The sequence below is a fragment of the Cynocephalus volans genome, chromosome 8 (assembly GCF_027409185.1).
Source record: "Cynocephalus volans isolate mCynVol1 chromosome 8, mCynVol1.pri, whole genome shotgun sequence".
NCBI lineage: Eukaryota > Metazoa > Chordata > Mammalia > Dermoptera > Cynocephalidae > Cynocephalus > Cynocephalus volans.
The window spans coordinates 14993678-15015897 of NC_084467.1; the positions used below are offsets into that span (position 1 = coordinate 14993678).

Consider the following 22220-nt stretch of genomic DNA (forward strand, 5'->3'; position numbering starts at 1 on the left):
CATGCTCGATAAAAGTCGCTGAGGAGTTACAAAGAGAAGAGAAAGGTCTAGATGCACAAATGTGCCACTCATCTTAAATCCTTCCAAAAGGGCTGGCAGACTCAGAGGTCCATGGATGCTGTCACACCCAGCATCACAGATGCTACAAGTTGTATTTTTTTCCAAGCCATGAAGAGGTCACAATCTCAGAACAAGTTATTTATGTGGGAAAAATAAAAACCCATTTCCTGCATTTTATAGAGTTCTTATATGTAAGGCTCATAATTTTAAGAGCAACCAATAGTCTGCTGCTACAGTAAATGGAACAAGTCAAAGAGAGAAGCAAGAGCTTTGAGAAATAAAAGAAATTTTAAAATGACCTTTGAATACTAATGAAACCTCTTAGCAGAGGGTCAGGTGAAAAGCCAGAGCAGGACCAAGTATTGTGTTGGAAACTAGTTTTAAAAAAACTACACAAGATACAATATCCCTAGCTCCGTAAAGAGGCTGGCATACAGGAACATCTTTCCAACAACACTAGCCTTAAGATTCCAGTGTTGGGTTCCCTTAAATGTAGGTGTTCTTAGTCCATAAACAAATGGCCTTAGCTGGAATGCAGCACCATCCCTACAACCCATGCGAAACTCCACTGTACAGAAGAGAGAGTTCGTAGCAAGGCGGACTCTAGCTCACACGCCCAGCCTGTCTTTAAGTATCAGACAGCCCAAACACATGACATCCTCAGACTATTTCCCGTGGTCTACTTGGGAAAGGGGAACAGAGCAGACTACGACAACAACTGCTCAGATGCCAGGAATCTAAAAGCCAACACAAGGTGCTGCTGCATAGGTGAGCTTTGTTCCTCTAGGTCACAGGACGGTAAGAGCACTAACAAGAGTCATTATACTTACTTGAACTGGGCACTCAAGGATTTTCATCCAGGAAATGGAATAATGACCAGCATTCCAGACTATTACTTAGAGATTAGCTCAGTGTGTGTGGGGGTGGGGGGGTTGGAGGGGTGGCCTAAAAGGTTACATTTAACCCTAGAAAGGCAGGAAGTTCCAGCAAAAAGGATGTCATTCTATCCCAGGTTTTTTGGAACTAAAGCACAGCAAGGAAATCAAGTAAACCAAAGGGGAATTAGAGACATTCACAAAGGGAGGGGCCTTGGGATTAATGGACTCTTTAATTTTTGAATTTCCTGAGGCTTACGGCTAATTAGGCCCCTCAGCCATACTGTAATGTGATCAAGTTTCCACTGAGTTCACACAGCAGCTGCAGGTGGAAGATGACACAGACATCACCAGAGGGCCCCAGGGACTGCAGACAAGGCCCATGGCACTTGCTTCCGGCTTGATCCGCACTAATTAGGCACCTCTAATTCCCCAAACAATGGCAAGGATGCCAGCTCTGAAGGCACTGTGTAATCTACTGTGTACACTCGGGGAGCTCTTTTCTTTCAATACTATGTACTGATAATTTTTTAATTCGATACAGGCATATACACACATATGGCTCAAAGGTGGGGAGAAATGCCATTGAATGCAACTAGCAGACACCTACATAGACAAAAATATCCAACCTTGCTAACCACAGACACGCAAATGAAAAATGAAGTATTATTCGTTGCTTATTAAATTAGAAATTAAGGGAGGAAAACACCCAGTAGTGACAGGGGCAATAAGCTGGCACTTGCATTGATGGTGGAATTATAAATCAGCATGACACTTCTGGAAAGCAATTTGGCAGTATTTATCAAGAGCAGTGAAAGTGTTCCTACTTGACACAATAATATTACTCCTGGGAATCCATCCCAGGGAAGAATCCGAACACAGAAAAAACTGCATACAGGACCCCAGTCACAGGAGCATTGTTTATAATGGAAAAAACTGGAAGCAACATAAAGGTCAGACATCAGGAGGTTACCACACTGTTTGATCTTCTCTAAGGAGTACTGAGCAGCCACTAAGGAATGACGGTTATGAAGACTTACTAATAATGTGGGGAAAGTCTTAGGTCACGTTAATTTTTAAAAAGGAAGATAAATAATTACATGTAGCCAATGACTACAACAAATCAAAAAATAAGCATTTGTCTTTATTCTATACCACCACCACTCTTTATATAAAGAGCACATGTGGGCACATAATCAGTCCAAAAGCCAGTCCTTAAAATTCTGTATTCCAAAAAGAGAAATCCTTCTAAGAGGATGTGAAACAGCTGACAGATAAAAAGTGGCCCATGAAATTCAGTTTCGCCATATTTACGGCCGATTCCAAAAGACACGGGCAGGCTCTCCACTTACTTCTAGGTGGAGATGGCACCTCTATACATTCAAAGGGCAGAAACCCTTCCCCAAGTCAGGAAAGCCAGGAGGGTGTGGTGGGGAAAGTTCTATCGCTACTGGATTTTCCCTCTCACTTCTGCCTTCCCTTCCAAAGGCCGCCTCCATCTTCAACCAGGTCCCACTTTCCCAGGCCAGCATCTTAAGAGGGTGTTCACTTCCCTTTCTTGGCCTCAGGACAAAGCTAATTTTATTCAAAGAAGTACCCCGATTCTCGGTGCCCACAAAAAAGGGATTAGAAGGATAGGAAGGCACATTGTGAAAAGAAGAGGTTGAATAACCATCTGTATGGGTGCAACCATTTAAAATAAGTAGCTGATGCACAGAAAATATCTATGAAAATGCAGGATGAGTACCCCTAATCCGAAATACTCCAAAATCCAAAGCTTTCTGAGTACCAGCATGACACTCAAAGGAAATGCTCATTGCAGCGTTTGGGATTAGGGATACTCATCTGATACATACTCTGCAAATATTCCAAAACTCGAAAAAATCTGAAATCCAAAACACTTGTGGTCGGGCCGGCCCGTGGCTCACTCGGGAGAGTGCGGTGCTGATAACACCAAGGCCCCGGGTTCGGATCCCATATAGGGATGGCCGGTTCGCTCACTGGCTGAGCGTGGTGCTGACAACACCAAGTCAAGGGTTAAGATCCCCTTACCGGTCATCTTTTAAAAAAAAAAAAAAAAAAAAATCACTTGTGGTCCAAGCATTTTGAGTAAGGGATATTTGACCTGTACGTATATCAAACGCTGTGCAATACCTCTGGGGAGAGAATTGGGGAGTGAGGGGGCTCATTTTCCAAGTTACACATTTCTATGTTGTTTAAAAAGAATAAGTATTACTTTCACGGTCAGAAAAACAATAGAGATCGAAGTATCTTTAAAGAGCAAAACTGGGAGACCTGCTTTGATTGATTGATTTTTAAAACCTCCTACCACTTTTTGCTCACCTCCCTGCCCCTAATTCTCAGTTCCCAAGTGGCAGAATTTCTTCATCCAAAAAGGGAAAAGGGGTTGGAAAAAAGAAATACCACTTCCCGGGCCACCTCCACGAGGCCATCGCTGCTGGGAGCTCCATCTGCATCATTTACCTCCTGCTCCGCTGACTAAGAGCACCACTCCTTTCAGAACAGCTACTATGGCTATCTGCGGGTGGCCAAGGACTATTGCCAAAGACCCACTAACTGACACAGGATGTCTACTGAGTTCTGAATTTGTATAAGCACATTATTTGACTAGCGTTATTGTTTATTTGTCTGTTTTGGGGGGGTTTTTTTTGGTGGCTGCTAGGTATGGAGATCCCAACCTCTGACCTTGGTGTTATAAGGTGGGACTCTAACCAACTGAGCTAACTGGCCAGCCCTTGATATGTATTATTGACCAACCCAGTCATCTCTGGAGAGGGGCACCAGGAGTCACATTGGCCAGGTTTTTCACTCTCTTCAATCCCATAAGGCAAGAAGGCAGAGCTTTCTCTTATTCACTGCTGGGCCCCAGCTAACGGATGTGAGAATGAATCCTCACAGGCTCAGAGGCGAAGTGACTGGCAAAGTTCACCCAGCCAGCAAGCAGATGTTGGAGTCAACTGTCAGGCTCCAAACTGGCAAGCCTTACTACGGGTCTCTACTGTTTTATGGCACACAGGGAAATCACGTGGGAACAAGCTCTGCCTCTTCCCCCTCCCCCAGACCATTGCCGTTCCCTGGAGTCCAGCAGAAGCCAACCTTCACCTGGCCTGAGCTCAACATGGGCAGCCAGAGGGTATTCCAGTCAGAGTGTGTTTCAAGGAAGCAGGCCTTTCATGGATATGCACAGAGGGGGTGACCTTGCCAGATGAGATGGCCTCCACGCATGCCACCTGCTCACCTCCCTCCTAAATCTTAAATCCTCAGGGCCACTGACCCCCTACTTGAGCACTAGGGTAAAGTCCACTTTTTAAAAAACCCGATTGAACTTCTACCTAAGAGTTTTAAATGTTTAAAGAAACAAAATCTATTTTTTAAATCGGCATTGCATAAATAAAGACTTCACTGACCATAAGCTTACAATGAGGCAGACCTGAGCAGGAACCCAAACTCTATGGTTAACCAGCAACGTAACTAAAGGCAAGTTACTTAACTCTGATGAGCCTCAATTTTCTCATCTATAAAACTAGGTTGATAACACTTAGCTCATTGGGATGAATGAAGATTAAATTGTTACATTTAAATGAGATAATGCCTTTATTTAATGTCCTGAATACTACTCCTGGCACACAAGGCATTCAATAAATAAGTGCTATTACTATGAATTCCATTAAAGACAGAATCATAAAAATGACTGCACAAGAAGGGACTTTAAAAAGCCTATCTAGGGGGCCAGCCTGTGGCTCACTTGAGAGAGTTTGGTGCTGATAACACCAAGGCCACAGGTTCGGATCCATATATAGGGATGGCTGGTTAGCTCATTTGGGAGAGTGTGGTGCTGACAACACCAAGTCAAGGGTTAAGATCCCCTTACCGGTCATCTTTTATTAAAAAAAGAAAAAAGAAAAAAAAAAAAAAGCCTATCTAGTCCAAGAAGGGACTTTAAAAAGTCCTATCTAGTCCAAGCCTATCTAGTCTCATTACGGATGGAGAAACTGAGGCCCAGGGAGGGTAAATATGACAGAAAACTTATTATCCAATACAGCATTTACTATAGTGCCTTATAAATAGTAAGTACACAGTAAGTATACTGAATAAATACCACACATAAAACAACATATTCACCTAATCGACTTAAAAGTAATTTAAAACAATTCAGTTTAATGGTACTCCCTATGGCCCATATCTAGAATAATTTTTTAAATTAAAGAAAATTCCTCAGTGGGAGTCAACATTCATCTGGACTTTGCGCTGCTCAAGATGGTAGCCATTAGCCACATGTGGTTATTTAAATTTAACTCAGTTAAAATTAAACTAAATATTCAGTTCCTCAGTCACACTAGTCACGTCTCAAGTGCTCCAGAGCCCCATGTAGCAAGTGTCTACTGGACAGCACAGAGAACACTTCCATCATCACGGAAAGTTCCAGCAGACAGCACAGCTGCAGGAGAAAACACATCACTAAACAAGGTGTAATTTCTGTCCTTAAACAATAGATTTGATTTCCTAAAGCCTACCATCTGTTAATAGCACTACAAGAAGGAAAAGAACTCACCAGTCCTTCCTCCTTTATGCAAATCTGCACATGCTTGTCAAGTCCCATTTCCCTCAAAAAGTTCAAAACAGTATATACAAGGGTCTATTGGGGTTTAGAAGGCAATGGGGACTGAGGGCGGATGAAAGTAAATAGGACCTTAATAACATGTGTTCTGTGCAAACACACAGCTTCCGCTGCTATTCTCCACGTGGGCAACCTGAGCGTTCTTCAACAAAGGCCAGTGACCCACTGCCAAGTTTCATTTACATAAAAGCACCATAAAAGACTGGTGATTTTGCAACAGGATGGGATTTCTTAGAAGTCAGTCAACAAGCTAATTTCCTTTACAGCTGAATTCTGATGCCAAAATACTCTTGTGACCCCACCTAAGCCCAGCATAGCCTCATACTCGCCCCCATTAACAGTCAAGATAGCAAATGCCTCTGTCAGATGGAGCATAACCCAGGGAGTAAGCCTTGCTGCCAGGAAACAGTGGCCACCATACCTACCTCCACCACCTTCCTCTGAGGTCCCAGCAAGCTGGCACCCCCTCCAGGATCTAGGAAGGCCACTCAGCACCCTTAGCTCATGGGACAATAGGACACATGACCAAGTTAAAGACTTCATCTGTGTCTTCTCATCAAAGAACACAGGGTGCAGAAGCATGTGTATGATATTGCACCCACCATGTAAAAAAAAGGGGGGGAGGGGGTAAAATATATTTATTTGCTTGTTATGTCTAAAGAAATGAGAAAAGAAAAAAATACAGGTTCACACAAAAACTTATTCATGAAAATTTAAAGCGGAATTATTCACAACATCCACAAACTGGAAACAACTCAAATGTTTATCAACTGGTAAATGGACGAACATGCACCAACTGGTAAGTGGTACACCTGTATCATGGAATACTACAGAATACTATACAGCAAGAAAAAGAAACAAAATATTAACACATGCAACATGAATGGATCTCAAATCATGCTATGTGAAAGAAGCACAGAAAACTACATACTACGATTCCATTTACATAAAATCATAGAAAAGGCAAAACCACACTGAAAAGCAGATCAGTGGTTGCCTAGAAACAGGGATGCGGGAAGGGGAGCAAGGACACGGGGAGACTTTTTAGGGTGAGGGAACTGTTCTGTAACTTGACTGTGGTGGCGGCTACATGATTACTGCCCAAACCTGTCAAATGTACTCTTAAAACCAATGAATTTTATTGTATGTAAATAATACCTTGATAAACAAAACAAAGAAAGAGACTGGCATATGAGGGACAGGGCAAGAACACGAGATTTTTTTCATTATAAACAGTGTTTTATGTATGCCGTGGCCTGAATGTTGGTGTCCCCCCAAAATTCATATGTTAAAACAATCCCCCGTACAATAGTTAAGAGGTGAGGCCTTTGGGAGGTGATTAGGTCATGAGGGCTCCACTCTCATAAAAGAGGCCCAAGGGAGCCGGCTAGGCCCTTCCATGTGAGGACACAGCGACAAGGTGCCATCTAGGAACCAGAAAGCAAACACTCGCCAGTCACTGAATCTGCCAGTGCCTTGATCTTGGACTTCCCAGCCTCCAGAACTGTAAGCAAAAAATTCTATCGTTTATAAGTTATCCAGTCTAAGGTATTTTGTTACAGCAGCCCAAATGGACTGAAACAATTTATATATTTTTATTTTTGAAACTTGTGACTCTTGCCTATTCCAAAATTGAGCTACAATTCTTGTAAAGCTAACTGCAGAAGAGGCTTTGTGCCCGGGGGCTGTGTGGTCCGATGCTGGGTAGGTTACAGGCATGAAAAGCTTAAAGAGGGTGAGGGGAATGGAAAGGCTCTATATCCAATTCGAGTCAAATGGAGAAAACCATCTATCTCCTTTCCTCCCAGAAGCCAGCACTCCCTGTCTGGCCTCTTGGCATCATGTTAGACAAACAACAGCTACCATTTATTGAGCACTTATTTTGTCCCAGGTGCTACTACTCATCTGACATGTATTATCTCATCAATAATGATAAAAACACCACCACATATGGAACCCTAACTACATGCTAGATATAATGACAAGCATCTTACCTGCTTTATTTTGGGGAGGAGATAAAGGGGGGAGCCTGATCCCTGTAAGTATTTGACATGTACTTTGCTAGTAAATAAGTTAATTTCTCTCAAAGGACTTGAGTATTTTGGGAGTCACTTTCTTGCTGTCTTAACACAGGCACATGCTCCTGTCTCTTGGAGTGGGTCTGTTGCTAGCGGTCATGAGGACCTTAGTGTCCCTGGTGACTTTAGATGTGGATTCCACTCTTAGGCCTTATAGGGGTGGGATGAGCGCAGCAGCTCTCGAGAGCCTAGCATTTGATGCTGCTGGGAAAAAGATGTGGGGAAGCAGAACAGGTTTAAATCATTGTCAGTTCTCCTGAACCTGCCAGGCTCTCCTGGGCTTCTGAGATTTGGCACGTACTGTTCTCTCTGCCTGCCATGTCTGTATGCCCACCCCTTGTTCTCCTAGCAAATGAGTCTGCCCATCTCACCTCCAGCAAAACACCTGTCCCCTGGAACCCCTGCCTTGATTCTCCTCAGCCAGACGCCTCCTTTGCTGCACTGCCACAGTTGGCCACAACCCTTTACAGTGATTATCTGCCATTCTATGGCTTCATCTGTCAGACTGTCCCTACTCGAATGGTCTCCTTGTAGCTATGGAAAGTATCTTTTTATGCCCACCCCCAAGATGGGCACAAAGTATTGCTAAGCGTTTGTTGGGATGAATGGATGGACAGGTAGAGGGATGTGAAGACAACAGTAGTCAGAGGAAGTCGGTGGTGGTGGGAGGGAGCTAGACCCTGGAAGGTGAGTGGGATGGACACAGGTAGAGGAACAGGGCAAAAAGGCCAGAGCCAGGAACGAGGTCAGAATGAGGATTTCCGGTGGACCAGAAAGAAGCATCTTTTATACCAGTAGTGATGTGTTTATTTCAATGTGTACTTTCTATTTATGGCAATTGATATTGGCTTTTCATTCATGGTAATGACGTTTCCTTCCTAAGTAATTTAAGTTAAAAAGTGAGGCAATTTAAAGAAAAATTAATAAATAACAGTTCTGGCACAGAGATGGATATGGCAAAAATCATGAAGGCTAACCTTAGAACAGGGCATTTTTGCAGGAAGGGAGCCAGATTGAGGAAGTGAAGCTTGTTAGGCAGGGAAGACGAGGTCAGCTAGGGGGCCCTGGAGGACAGGCAGTGAGGCCGCAGCTACTAAGAGGACAACTGTCAAAGCAAAGTGACCAGGAAGAACATGCGGCGAGAAAGACGCTAGCTGCCCTCAGCCCTACAATCGCACTCCTGAAGATTTATCTGAAGGAAGTGACTCGAAAGAAGGAAAAAAATAAAGATGTCCACTGCAATAAGCAGAGAGCACAGTCAAGGGCTTATGAACGGCTTACTTATTCAGTCCTCACAGCAACCCATGAGGTCCTAACAGGAACATTTCACAGAGCCATGAGCATAGGACAGACTGACTTCCTATTTCGCTTCACTCAACACTGCCACAGACATTTTCCGTACCACTACATGGTCCTTGCAATTCACGTTTTGATGGCAGACTCCATTCCATTGCACAGATGTGCCACCTTTTCCAACTTATGGTTGGACATCCACTTTCTCCAGAGCCCTGTTCCTGCAGTTCATGTCTCCTATGTACACCGTGACTAAACAGGAGCTATGGATCAAAGTCATGTGGGCTGGAATCCAGACCTGTCCCTACATTTTTTCTTTAACTCGGGTCAGTGGCATTCTGGACTGGTCACCCCACCTGCCGTGAAGCTCTCTCGCAAAGCCATACTGGAAAATGTGGTCTTTCTATGCTTCACTGGAGAAGCATGTTCAAAGACGAGCTTTCCAAACGGGCCTAAGTTTAAGAAAAGACTACTCGGGTGTAGAATCCAGATGCTAGAGTGTTACAGACACAGGTCCCTCACCCCAGTTGCTCTAGTGGTTTATGGTAGAGCCCTGGGCAAACCACAAGCCCTGTGTAAGCAGTAAAATTCCATGACATGCAGAGATCAAGGGCAAAGGCTTTAAAGTCAGAGAAGCAGGGTTCTTCAGGTCCTAACTCTGCCACTTATTAACAATTTACATAAAGTCTCTAAATTTTCATAATTTCTAATTTATATAAAGTCCTAAATTCACATGATCCCATACTTAGGAGGGATAATACATGTAAAATGCTAAGTAAAGTGGTAGTAACAGATGCTAGTGCCTTTCTTGCCTTATTAACTCTGAGGGCCTGACCAGTGCTTCAGCTGATTTGAAGTCTGGCTGTACTTGTCCAATACACAGCCTGTCACCTGAGGCCTGAAAATCATTTTGTTTTTTCTTTTCTTTTCCTTAGAGATTCAGACATGTAATGGAATTCAACTCAATTTTATCAGTTAATCCAATGCCTCATAGGAATGCTGGCGTAAGATTCATGCCTCACAAAGCACTTTGAGCTCATCGTATGAAAGTGCAGGACCTGAAGACCCAACACTATATTTATATGTTCATGTTCTGCCAATTAGTCATATGATGGGAGGGCCCTTCCTTAGGGGCCATGGCAACCAGTTCTTGTCTGTTATTTCAAGAAATGCTTCCTCAACAATCAGTATGCACGAAAGAAATACTACAGAATCAAAATAAAAGCAGAATCCTGGGGGGAAATTCCCAGGATGCTTCTGAGTGCTCTGCAACTAGAATTCAGAAAGCTCAGAAACCATAGGCCATGAGCACTAAGAGAAAACATCTAGAAAGCCAGTTTTATGGTAGACAAATGCAAAAGGGAATTCTAGCTAGCAGTTGGATAAATGCCTCTGGAGGGAGTTATTTAAAGCAAGGAATGATGAAATCAGGGTAGTTGAGGAAATGTGAACAGTGGACCTATTTCCAGGAACATCGCTTAGTGCAAACTAAGATGAAAAGCAACAGAAGCTGCTGTGAACTGGAGACATGGAGATACTACCCATCCGTGAGCTGGTGTGTCATCCACAGCCTAGAGCTCTAAGCTCTCTGAGGTTAGGGATCTCTTTCAGCACCTATTGATGGCTTGAACCCTGGGTGGATGAACTAATCCTCTGGGTGGTTATGAAGGAAGTCAGCAGACTGTGGTATTTTCGCTCACTCCTGGCCCCAGGCTGCAGGTGTGACACAGCCAGTGCATGGAGTAAGTTGGTCCTAAGTTTGAACACCAGCTTGGTCAATGACAGCCATTATCCCCAAACTATGCTCTATTATTTCAGAGTCAGCCTGGCACACACTGGGAAGAGGAGAAAGGGCAGGGAGGGGCAAAACTATTATATAGTACTCAGAGCCTCAAAGCTGATTCCAGCCCCAGACTGGGTTGAAGTTACCATGTGGGAAATGAGGCTCCCCTCCCCCACCTTATTTTTGGCAGCTGGCCCATATGGGGATCCGAACCCTTGCCTTTGGTGTTACAACACTGCGCTCTAACCAAGCTAACTGGCCAGCCCGAGGCTCCCTTTTAAATGAAGAACTGCAACTACTACATGCTCATCCTTCCTGCATTTTAAGATGGGCTCCAAGTCATCAAAGCAAAACCAGGGACAGCCATCTAGGAAATACTCCACTTTCAGGTGCAGAAGTTTAAAACACACTAGAGAACATTTGTTAGAATCATCAACACTTTTCTCAGTGTGTGAAAATGATATCCTTGCACCAGCCTCCAGGGTGTATGTGAGGGCTGCATTTTGGAATCAGGAAGGACTGGGTTTAGAGGCCACCTCTGCCCCTTACTAGCTGTGTGACCTTGTACAAGATAACTTTTAACCTCTCAGGCCTCCATTTCCATGTCGGCAAAATAGGCGCACAACAAGACTATGAGAATGAATACATGAGATGGTGCCTATAACGTTTAGCACACAGAGGCTGGCCCAGTGCAAGTCCCCTTGCATGGTAAACCCTATAAGCAAATGATCTGAGAGGCCCAAGAGCAAGCACCCTGAACCTGAAAGTCAAGGCCTCTCCTGAGTGTGGTCATTACTACCTGCATATTAGATGTACAGTATTACTTGGTACAGGGATTTTTAGACCCAATCCAGGGTGCTCATTTGCATGACAAATGATGGAATTCCTAAAGATAATAACAAGCCTGTATAAGTGCCCACATGTAAGGCCTGAGCTACAGCACTTTATGTACACTGTTTTTTTTTTCCCAGCTGACACCTTGATTTCATATATACATTACTCATTTAATCCTCTCAACTATCCCAAAGAGGAGGACAGTACAACATTTTACTGATTAGGAAGCCGAGGCTCAGAGAGATGGAGTTAAAAGCTTGCACAGTTTGAGGTTCAAGCTTGCACAGTTCATAAGAAGCCTCGGTGAGATGTGGACCTGGGACGCTTCTTCCACTATCCTACGCCAGGCTGCCTTCCAATGAGGCCTTCTTCATCCCACTATTCTTTTATCTTGTTGTCTCCTTATATCCCTAAACCCCAACACTCTACATGCCTTAAAAATCAAAACACATGCCCTTAACATGGAATATTAAACCCTGGAGGCAGTGAAGGCTGTTTAGCCTCCGGCAGTTTACAAATGCAACAGAAGTTAGTAGAAAATGAGTGCCTATGAAAACCTGCCACCTTCAGAAGAGGAGAAAACAGGTCAGAAAACCAGCACAATACCTGTGGGGTGTGGGGAGGGTCTGACACAGAGCATGGACAAGAACCATGCCTTGGTTCCCGCAAAGGTTTTGGGTACCAAATGTAACTGGCACATTAGGCTGGCCACTCACACCTGGAGAAAGAAAACATTAAGTGCTTTTCCAGAAGAGTAACTTGTATTATCACCTGAACAAAAGCACCATTTCAAACAACTTGTTCACAGAAAGGCATGTGGATGTTCTGCAAGGTCCAGAGCTAACAAGAGTTTGCAGCAAGCTACAGAAGAAGCCACACCCCCTCTGTGACATAAAGCACAGATCCCAAGTCCAAACTCCTAACACAAAGTAAAGGGAGTTTCCACATGCTAAGCCCTTTTCGGCTCTAATAACATACTAAGAGTCCATGCCACTGCTAATAATAAATCCATCAGAAATAGCTATTTTTATTCTCCTCATGTCATAGACAAGGAGACGGAGGCACAGAATGAAGGGAACTGCCCAGATCTGCATGGCTTGGATGTGAACCCAGACTTTCTGGCTCAGCCCTGCTCTTCACTGCTCCTGGACTCAGGAATCAAAACTGCCTGGGATCTTCAGAAACTCAAGAATGGTTGGCCATGTGAATTTGGGCCCAGTGCTCAGTGCCCACCACGTGCAGAGCCGTCAGTAAATGTCAGCCCCTGTCAGGATCAATCCCACCCAGCCCGCACCTCCAGGCAGTCTTCTGCACCAGGAGTGGCACAACAGCTAGAGTGTGCTGACCCGACCTCGGCGGTGGACCCCACCCAGCTTCTCCATCTGATGCTGAAGGATGGTTTAGCCTCATGGGAAGCCAGGTCTGGCCAAGAGCTGAGGTCCACAGGGAGATCTGGACACTGCTGGAGTGTCCCACTGGACTCGCCCTGCCCTCACGTTTAGTCTGTATTAGGCTGAACCACATGAAATGCTGATAGGGTTTCACAGGTAAAAAAGCTAAGGGAACCCTGCAAGGTTTTGTCAACCAACAGTCCCCAACAAGGGGCTATCATATGACTAATATATGTTGCTGGCACTCATGTCACAGGTGGGAGCCAGGGATGCGGACACTCCTACACAAAGAACTGTCCCGCTCAGGATGCCACGCGCACCCCTGCTGATGGTAAGCTAAGACATATGTAACACTTTAAGGTTCAGTAGGCATCTTTCTAAAAAAAGACTGCAGTGCACAAAGCTCCATCCACTCTCATTTGAACAACTTGAATAAAAAAAAATCTCCTAAACTAAGTCACTGTGGATGGACCTACAGGGGAACCTCTCGGCCTCAGTTTCCCCATCTATGAAATAAGCACCCCAGGACAAGATGGCAGAACTCTACCTGCATGAGCTTTTGTGTGGGACAGTCCTGGGTCTGCAGGGTAACTGCCACTAACAAGCTGGGGCCCTTTAGCAAGTTACCACACCTTTCTGAGCTTAGGTTTCCTTATCTGCAAAATGAGGAAATAGACCTCACAGGGTTGGGGCAGAGAAGATTAGAGATAACGACTGTGGGCACCCAGCAGAGACACTGGCAGAGAAGGGGGCTACTGTTGTGACTAATGGGGACCTCATAAGCTATGAAATGAAGGTTGCTACTTCAGGGAAACTTCAATTCCTGTACCCCAAGTGCACTCCTCAAGACCAAGTCAGAGATCTCAAATCTCAGGACAAGCAAGAGTCCCCACTGCCCAGTGCCACAAAGAGGTTTCACGTCAGGAGCTGGGTGGAGGGCACATGCTGAGGAAGCGATGACAGCTCACGTCAGAAATTCTCAACAGAGCAGCCTGAATGGCCAAGCCTGGCCACTGGTCTGTTGGGGATCAAGTTCCCCAGTGAGAGGTCCACATCCAGCCTCAGGGACCACATACTGACATGGAGAAGCAAAGGCCTAATAAAAACAAAACCAGAGGTGAGGCTGGGAGAAATTTAAAAGTAGCTCCTTCAGTAGTCACTGTGCCCTAAGATCAGACTTTTCACCAGGAGAGCATGGTAGAAAAAAGCTCCTCCTCCCAGTTTCTGAGCACAGAACTGCAATGCAGGAAGCCTGCAACATGTGAAACCAGACATAGCCCATCAGGGCCAAAACCTCATAATGGAGAAGCCTTGAGTAGCAACACAAAACATGAGCAACCCAGACCCGAACTCTGCATCTACCAATCATGGCTACAACTGAGAAAGGAAAAGGGCATTGGTACCACCAGGAAATGCCACTGGCTCAATTCTAATTGGAAGCTTCTTGCTATTCATTTACCTCAGAGGAAAGAGTACATGCAAAGGCATCTTTTCATAATCTTAATATTTTATATTAAAGATATTTCGCTTGGTAAATGTAATGCCTAAATCTTCTTATTGAAATCTCTGAGACAGTAAGCCCAAATACTGTTAAAAAAGATAATGGTTTCAAAGCAGATCCTAACTCAGAAGGGTCCTGCTGAGTTCAGCACTGGAAGAGGAAGCTTCACAGAGCAGTTTAAACAGAGGGTGGAGAAGTTCAGTGTCTGAGACAGTTGTAACAATTGCTTGCAATCTGCAATGTGGTGAGAACTTGGAGGACAGATAACACTGCGCTGGTGTTTTCACCAGTCTAGTGTCCAACCAGACTAAACCCCTTTAGACTGCCAGCCTTGGGCAAGGGACTCCACTTCTTGGGGTCTCAGAAAAAGGGGCTAGCACTTGCCTTGCTGGCTGGTTGAGAGGTTAAATGAAACACCATCTATCAACCACCAATGTTAATAAACACAATAATAATAGCCAACAATCCTATTGAACTCACAATGTGCCAGACACTGTCATCACTTTCCCCACATAAACTCACTTAATCTTCACAATTACCCCTACACAGCAGGTGAATGCTAACCACCAGGCTTGCTGCTTTAGAAGAAATAGGACTATCGGACTGGAAGTTTATCACTAGAAACTACAGACGAAGGCACCTTTTCACAGGTTTCTGGAGATGTCAGAAATACTGGGTGGGAGCAGAAGGAAGCAGGAAGAGGGAAGGTGAGCAGCCGCCTGATGCCTGCCTGCATCCTGCGTTGTGGACTTCCACCATGCTCATTCCACACTTGTCCCTGAGTCTTCCAGAATTGCTGGCATGCTCGCTTCCACCTGCCTCCTCCATCCAACTTTAAGACTCGACTCAATGTTTTCTAATAGCTCTATCTGACCCCTCTGTCCAGGGAATGAATGACCTGATGCAAAAACCATTGGAGGCAGCACAGCCATCAGGACTGCCAGGCAGGCCTCGGTTTCTTCCTGCGTGACGAGGGTGACATGAGAACCTGCTTCACAAGGCCGCCTGGAGTATTAAAAAGCAGACAGTAAGAACCAGTTCCTGTTAGTCCTACAGCCACCATACAGAGCCTCCCACCCTGCCATTGCCCTCAGCCGACTGGGTGGCTTGGGCACCTCTGTAGGACCAGAGCCTAAAGCTGTGCACGTGGGGCTGGACTTGGTGCCACTGGCAGGTACGGAATGGCTGGCTGGATCACTGGGCAGCCAAGACTGAAATCCCCGCTCAGTTGTTAATAGGATATCAAGGCTTTATAGACACCACTATATAGGATTTAAACTGACCAGAAACAGCTGTGTTTCAGTGATAAACCGTCCAATCGAAACTGCCTAAACAGGGGAGGTCTGGGGTCAGAAATGTCTTCTTTAGTCCCAGAGGTGGTAAATCACTACGTCTCACTCTGCCTCCCTATCTTTATCTTCCTCCACCATCTCTTCCTTCCTCTACCCACAGACACACTTGGCCGGGACCCTCACAGGCTGATGCTTGTGAATGCCCTCCTCCCATCTCTTGTCACCTCCCCAGTCCTTCTGCACACCACGGCCAGATGACTCTTCCTAAAATACCACTGCTCTGCCAGCCGCCTCAAATTTCTACCTGCCCTGTCAAAAATGTCACTGGCTGGCTCCACACTGTCCCAGATCAAATGCAAACTCCTTAGCTTAGCAACTCAGAAGATCCCACGACTCACTCTCGTCTACTCCGTGGTTGTACTAAAGCTCCAAGGCTGACCATACCTCCAACCCTTGCCTGGAATGGACTCTCCTTGACTGTACTCACCCCATCCTCTCTGCCTGAGCAAGGTCTTCCTGGGCTTTCTGCCCAATCCCCAAGATGACTGTGGAGTGGAGTCGTTTGCAGGGCTTCGTGGAAAAGGTGAAACACGAGCCACGCCTACAGGGATGGGCAGACCACAGCACACACGTGGCCCTTGGTAAGTCTTTTTGAATACTACTTCCCTCCTGTTGCACTTAACTTTTTGGATGCCTCTAGCCTCCCCTCCTGGATAAAAGGACAGGGATTATGGCTTCTATTTGTGTCCCTTACTCTGTGGTACGCAGAATAAGACAAATGATAACTATAGCTACCACTTACAGTGCACCAGGCACTGGATTAAGTACATCACAAGTTTCTTTTCCCCCAGTAAACCTATAAAATATTATCCTCATGCGCAGATCAAGAAACTGAGACCAAGGGATAACAGAATCCTCACTTAAGGTCACATACTGAGCGGGAGACAGTACTCAAATCCAACTCCAAAGCCTTGTTCTGTGGAGCAGGCAGCAAAAAGAAAGGCAGCTACCCCTCAGCTCTCCCCATTGATTCAGTGTTTATGAAGCACCTGCTGAGTGCCAGGCGGCCAGTGCAAGGTATGAGGTGGTTTGCAGGAGCCAAACAACATCCCTGCTCTCATGAAGCTCATACTCTCTGTCCCCAGTCCTGTCTCACTTCTACCAAGCCCAGAAGAGGGCAAGGAACCTCCAGCTGGCACAGACAAGGCATCCAGACTCGAGATGCAGCATAAGCCTCTGGCAACCAACTCATGGTACCCAGCTCACAGGGAGCCTGCCTTCAGTGAGAACAGAGCCTCAGGCTCTTTTAGGGAAGTTCTCCATTCACAGCACACCCCAAAACCAAGCAAACTTCAAAGCAGCCATTAACAGGCAGTCAGGAGTAGAGGAAAGGGGTTTGCTCTGGAGTTAGAAAACTCAATTCCTCCACTTAGCAGCTATACAGGGACTAACCATATACCCCTCTTGGCACCCATCTGGAAAATGGTGACAATAATAACAGTTAACATTTATATAATTATGTGCCAAAAGCTGTTCAAAGCACTTGACATGTATTATCTCATTTAACTCTCAAAACACCCTTATAAGGAGGTACTATTGTTATCTGAGGGCAATCTTGCTAACTTATACCATGTTGCCTACCTTTTTTGTTGGGCTGTTGCAAGGACAAGTCAGTAGGCTACAGCTTCTAGCAGAGTGTGGGGTATATGGCTAGCACCCCATAAATGTTAAGTCTCCATCTTCTTGCACTGAAACATCTGTAAAATCCGAGGTCTGGATATGGGCATTGCTCTAGGTGGTCCTGATATGGGTTATCTTGTAATTGCGTCCTTTGGGCTTCCATATCCCGCCCTCACTGTGGGATCTGCTGCAGGGGGAAATGGGACAAAATCCTGTACTCACGGCTCTACTGCTGTTTCTGAGAAACAGAACAAGTGTCCGGCACAGGAGTGAGGGGACCTGGATCTGAGTCCCAGGCCTGCCACTCACACTGGTCACTCAACCTCTTGAGCTTCAGATTCCTTGGAAGTAAAATGGGGGCTGAGCTATAACCTAAGTCACATTTCTGGATCACAGGAGATCCTTGGTCGATGGTAGCTACCAGCTTGGAAGGGCTGGCCTTCCACAGCACTGCAAGGTTCATTCCTGGTTGGGAGAGAGCTTCAGGTGTGCAGATGAATAGAGTGCATGCACAGTACAATCCACTTCCACCCCGATGGCAGACACACCCCAAGAGGTCTGGAAGTTGAGCCTGGCAAAAGCCCCAACTTTCTCTTCAGTTTCCTGCTGTAGCTTATGCAAGTGTGTTGCAGTTATATTAAAAAAGGCTTTTCTCTGTTAAACTTTAGGTAAGAGGGACATACCCACCTCCCAACAATGTAAGCTGTGAGGGCACGGATCCTTGTCTGTCTTGCTCATCACTGCAGAGATGCACTTAACATATACATGGTGAATCAATGTTATCCTGTAGCATCAGTACCCCCTAACATGCCTCTGTGTTTGCCTAACAGTGAGCATTTCCCAGCCTGGGAAGCAGGATTCTGAATGGTTGAGGTACCTGCCCTGCTACTTACTATGTCCCTTTGCTGTCAGTGATCTGTCCTCTTCCCTCCTCCATGGAATGTAGAAGTATAGGACTTCTGAGTTATAAATAGAAATATCTGCTTTCAAAGGTATGGCTTATCATTTCCTTAATCTCAAGCTATTGATCATCGACTACTTTTTACAAGCATTCCACCAAAAAGAGGACAGTTGGGTTTCAGCCAGTTGGGCTGTATATACACGTGGAGTCTGAGATGAACTATACATATTTTCTACTCTAGATGATCAGCCAAGACCCATTCCTGTCAACTATATTGTTTTACCTTGTAACAATATGACAGGCTGCTCCTATCAGCTCCTGTCAGGCAAAACCATCCATGAGCTGGAGTAACAACTCCTCCTGAGGGGGCCTCCCCAGGACCCTTCACTGCTACAGCCCCACCACGAAGCACCAGAGTCATAATTCTAAGTTACAATGATTCCTAAGTTAGAAGCTAGAGCTGTGTAACGAAAAGTGCTTTCAAACTGTAAAGCACTTACAGACATGGTAAAATTATTACCTAAGGGAATGCAAATAAATTCCATTTGCCTATGCATTCTTAACCAAGAAAGAGAAATTGATGCCAACAAAAATCATGGAATTCACTGCAAAGTCAAATGCATCTGTTTTTCAAACCACTATTTCCCTCGATAGATAACTAAGATCTAGTTGTTTTCTCTACCATCAAACCTACTGAAAATAAAAACCATTTTTGTCCTACCCCAACTGTCTACACTGGTTTGACAGTCAGAGTACTCAAGTAGGTGATAAATTTGACAATAAGCAGTCAGAAATTATTAATAAGCCTAGGGGATACTAAGAACAAGTAGCTGAGAGAATGAATATGAAATCCAAGTGGCTAAATTCATGGACATAGACACATCCCAAAGAGAGCACTCCAAGCCATTTCCTTCAGTGCCAGGTGCTGTTCTAGGCGCCAGCAATGCAGCCATGGAAAACAAAAGACAAAAATCCCTGCCCTCAAAGAGCTCATGTTCTGGCCTCACACTAAATATGCTGGCTCCACCACACTGTGTCACCATTAGACAAGACTTCCTATGCAAAGGATCTAGCGCATAGGTAGACGACAAATGCAGCTCCCCCCTTGCCATGTTTAGTATCCCATTACTATGTTTTTTTGGCAGTCATTATATCTTCCCACGCATGTGCAGTTGGTACAACAGGAAGAACACAGTTTGGAGCCTGCCAGATGTGCTTCCACTGACCAACAGTGGTTCCTCCACAGACTGAGCAACACCTTGAGCTAGTTACTCCACCTCCTGAGCCTCAGCTTCTTCACCTGTAAAATGGGGACAGCAAATACCTCAGAGGCTTTGGGTGGACCACACTATCTGCACAGTGTCTGGCAGAGAGCAGGCCCTTTTCCTCCACCCCTCCCAGTCTTTTCAGATTGTCTAAGTGAGAGCCAAGTACAGGACTCTTGAGAAGCCTCAGGTGTCATGTGCTCCTCGCGGGTCATTATGAGGACTTTCCCACCACACACGAAGAATCGCCCCTCCCTGCCTGATAGACTGTTTTCAGCAGCCCCACCTGGCCACTCCATCCTTCCTCTCCTGCTTCTGCCCACTTACAAAACTTGAGCCTACTTTTAAAGTCCTCACCTAAAACTGTCCTGGGGATGACCCTGTCCACTCAGGCCTGGGGACCTGTCCACTCAGGACCACTCCGCCACACAACCAGTTTTTGGACAATGGTACTGGAAAAATCCAAAGGCATTAAAAATGACATTGTCCAGGTTTGTAATCAATATAAAGAAAGCCATCAAGAAAAAACTTAGCCAATCTGAATTAGTCACCCTAGTTCAGCAGCAACATCCTTTAATTAAACAAAGAACCGGGATCCTCAAAACCCTTTGAGGCCCAAAGTCCACATGCAAACATCTGCCTGCCCTGGACGGGGGAGCCCCACACAGGGCCCGGAGGCAGCAGGTGGATGGTCTTTGCTCTGACAGTCCATTCTCAAGGTTCCTAGCCAGATGAGACAGAAGTCCTCTGCTCTTCCAACCTAGTGCTGGCCTGCCCTGCAGAACGTTCCAAAGTGAATGGAGGACAGGCTTACGTGTGGGGGCCTATGTGAAACCCCAGGCTCCTCAAAATGCCCGGATAACACCTGCCTTCATTACCAAAACAAACTCTCCCCTCGGAGTTTCGCTCACCTGATCCGAAGCACCTCCATAATCAGCAGTTCCAACCCGTACAAGCTGACAATTCAGAGGGAAAGGGAGGCTGCGCCTGCTAGGGTGCATCGTGTGGTCAGGCCCTATGTTAGACTCAGGGCCTGGTGGCCCCCCCAGGGCTACAGCCTCACAAGAGCGATTGTGCGTTCATGCCTGTTGGCTCCCCCACCCTCACGCTGTGCTCCCACTCAGGCCCGGGAGCCAGGGGCACCCGTCGCCCAGCAGGACGCTCCGCACGCACCGCACCCAGGGGCTCAGAGGCGGAGGCCTAGGGAATGGCCCGCAGGGCGCCGCGCTGCCTTCCGGGCACACAGATGCCCGCCCTTGCCTCGCTCACTCGCTCGCAGGCGGCTTCCCCAGAAGGGTCAGCACTCAAGCCTGAGAAAGCCGAGCACCAAGACCCCCTCGCTTCCCAGAGGCTGCAAAGAAGGCGTACCCTAGGTATAGGGAAGGCGACCCCTGGGTCGTGGGTAGGGCAAGGAGCAGGGCCCTGGTGGGAGGGGAAGGGCCAGGGACGGAGCGGGGCTGACGCAGGCTACGCTAAGTGGTGAGAAGTCCAGGAAAGGGGACCCTAGGGGGAGGGGGGAGGAGTGAGGTCCAGGCGGGGGCCACCGGCGGAGGAGGGTAGGTCCAGACTTAAGACCATAGAGAGAAGAGAAGACTCGGGCTGAAGCCACGAGGAGAGGGGAAACAAATCTAGGCTGAGGCCACGGAGAAGGGAAGGGAGTGGGGGGACGGCGGCCTACCCTGGACCATGGAGGGGGGGCCTAGCCTGGGCCATGGCAGAAAGAAACCACGGCCTACCCTGGGTCGTAGGAACTGGGGAAGGGGACCTAGCCCGGGCCAGGGGGAGGAGGAAAGGGGACCACACCTGGGTCACCAGAGGGGGGTGCCTGGCCTAGACCAAGAGGGAAGGAGGGTCTAGCCTGGGCTCTGGGGGAGACCAGCCCGGACACCGTGATGCAGAGTGGGGCTCCAGTTTGAGCCAAGGGCGGGGGCTGGGAAGAAGAGGCAGGGTCACTGCATACCCAAGCCACGCCGGCCTGGGGGCCCCCTCCCCAGCGGGTTGGGATGGTGTCTACCTAGGGTCCGGGACCCCGCCCCTCCCCCACCCCCGGGTACCCACCCTCCCCGGGCCGGGGGCCAGCGAGAAGAGGGGGACGCGGGCTCCGGCGGGACCCCCGGGCTAGGGAGGGTGACGTGAGGACTTTACCATGGCGGCGGCGGCGGCGGCGGTCCCGGTCCCGGCGTCTGTGGCTCTCCCCCCCGCAGCAGGACCCGGCGCTTCCACTTCCCCGGGTGCCCAGGAGTGAACATCCGGGTCAGCGCCCCCCTCCCCCTGCGCCGGGCAGCCGCCACCTTCCTTCCCCGCCCCGGCCCGGGCCCAGGACCGCCCCCCACGCCGCCAGCTCCCGGCCAATGAGAGCGCGGGGCCGCGGCGATCGCCAAGTAAGGAGCGCGGCGCGGGGGGCGGAGCGCCGAGTGGGGAGGGGGCGGGGCCTGCGCGCGGGCGGGCCGGGGAGGGGCGGGGCGCGGCGCCGGGCGGGCCGTGGGCGGAGGGGCTTCTCCGGCTCGCGTAGCGGGACCCCGACCCTGCGGCAGCGGGAGCCGGCGGCTGCGGAGGGACGGTGGTCGCGGATACCTCCCTCCTAACTCCCCGGGCGGGGATGCGGAAGGCACTGGGGCTGGGAGGGGA

General features: G+C 47.4%; 1 protein-coding gene across 2 annotated transcripts in view; it reads right to left on the reverse strand.

Moving 5' to 3' along the window:
• The window catches only part of CAPZB (capping actin protein of muscle Z-line subunit beta), a 129855-nt gene extending 108032 nt beyond the window's left edge, over window positions 1-21823 (reverse strand). For both annotated transcript variants that reach the window (XM_063104524.1, XM_063104523.1), the window contains exon 1: window positions 21738-21823. In XM_063104524.1, coding sequence (XP_062960594.1) covers window positions 21738-21740 — 3 coding nt within the window. In that variant the 5' untranslated portion in view covers window positions 21741-21823. The remainder of the gene's footprint in view (window positions 1-21737) is intronic.
• Between the last annotated feature and the right edge of the window lie 397 nt (window positions 21824-22220).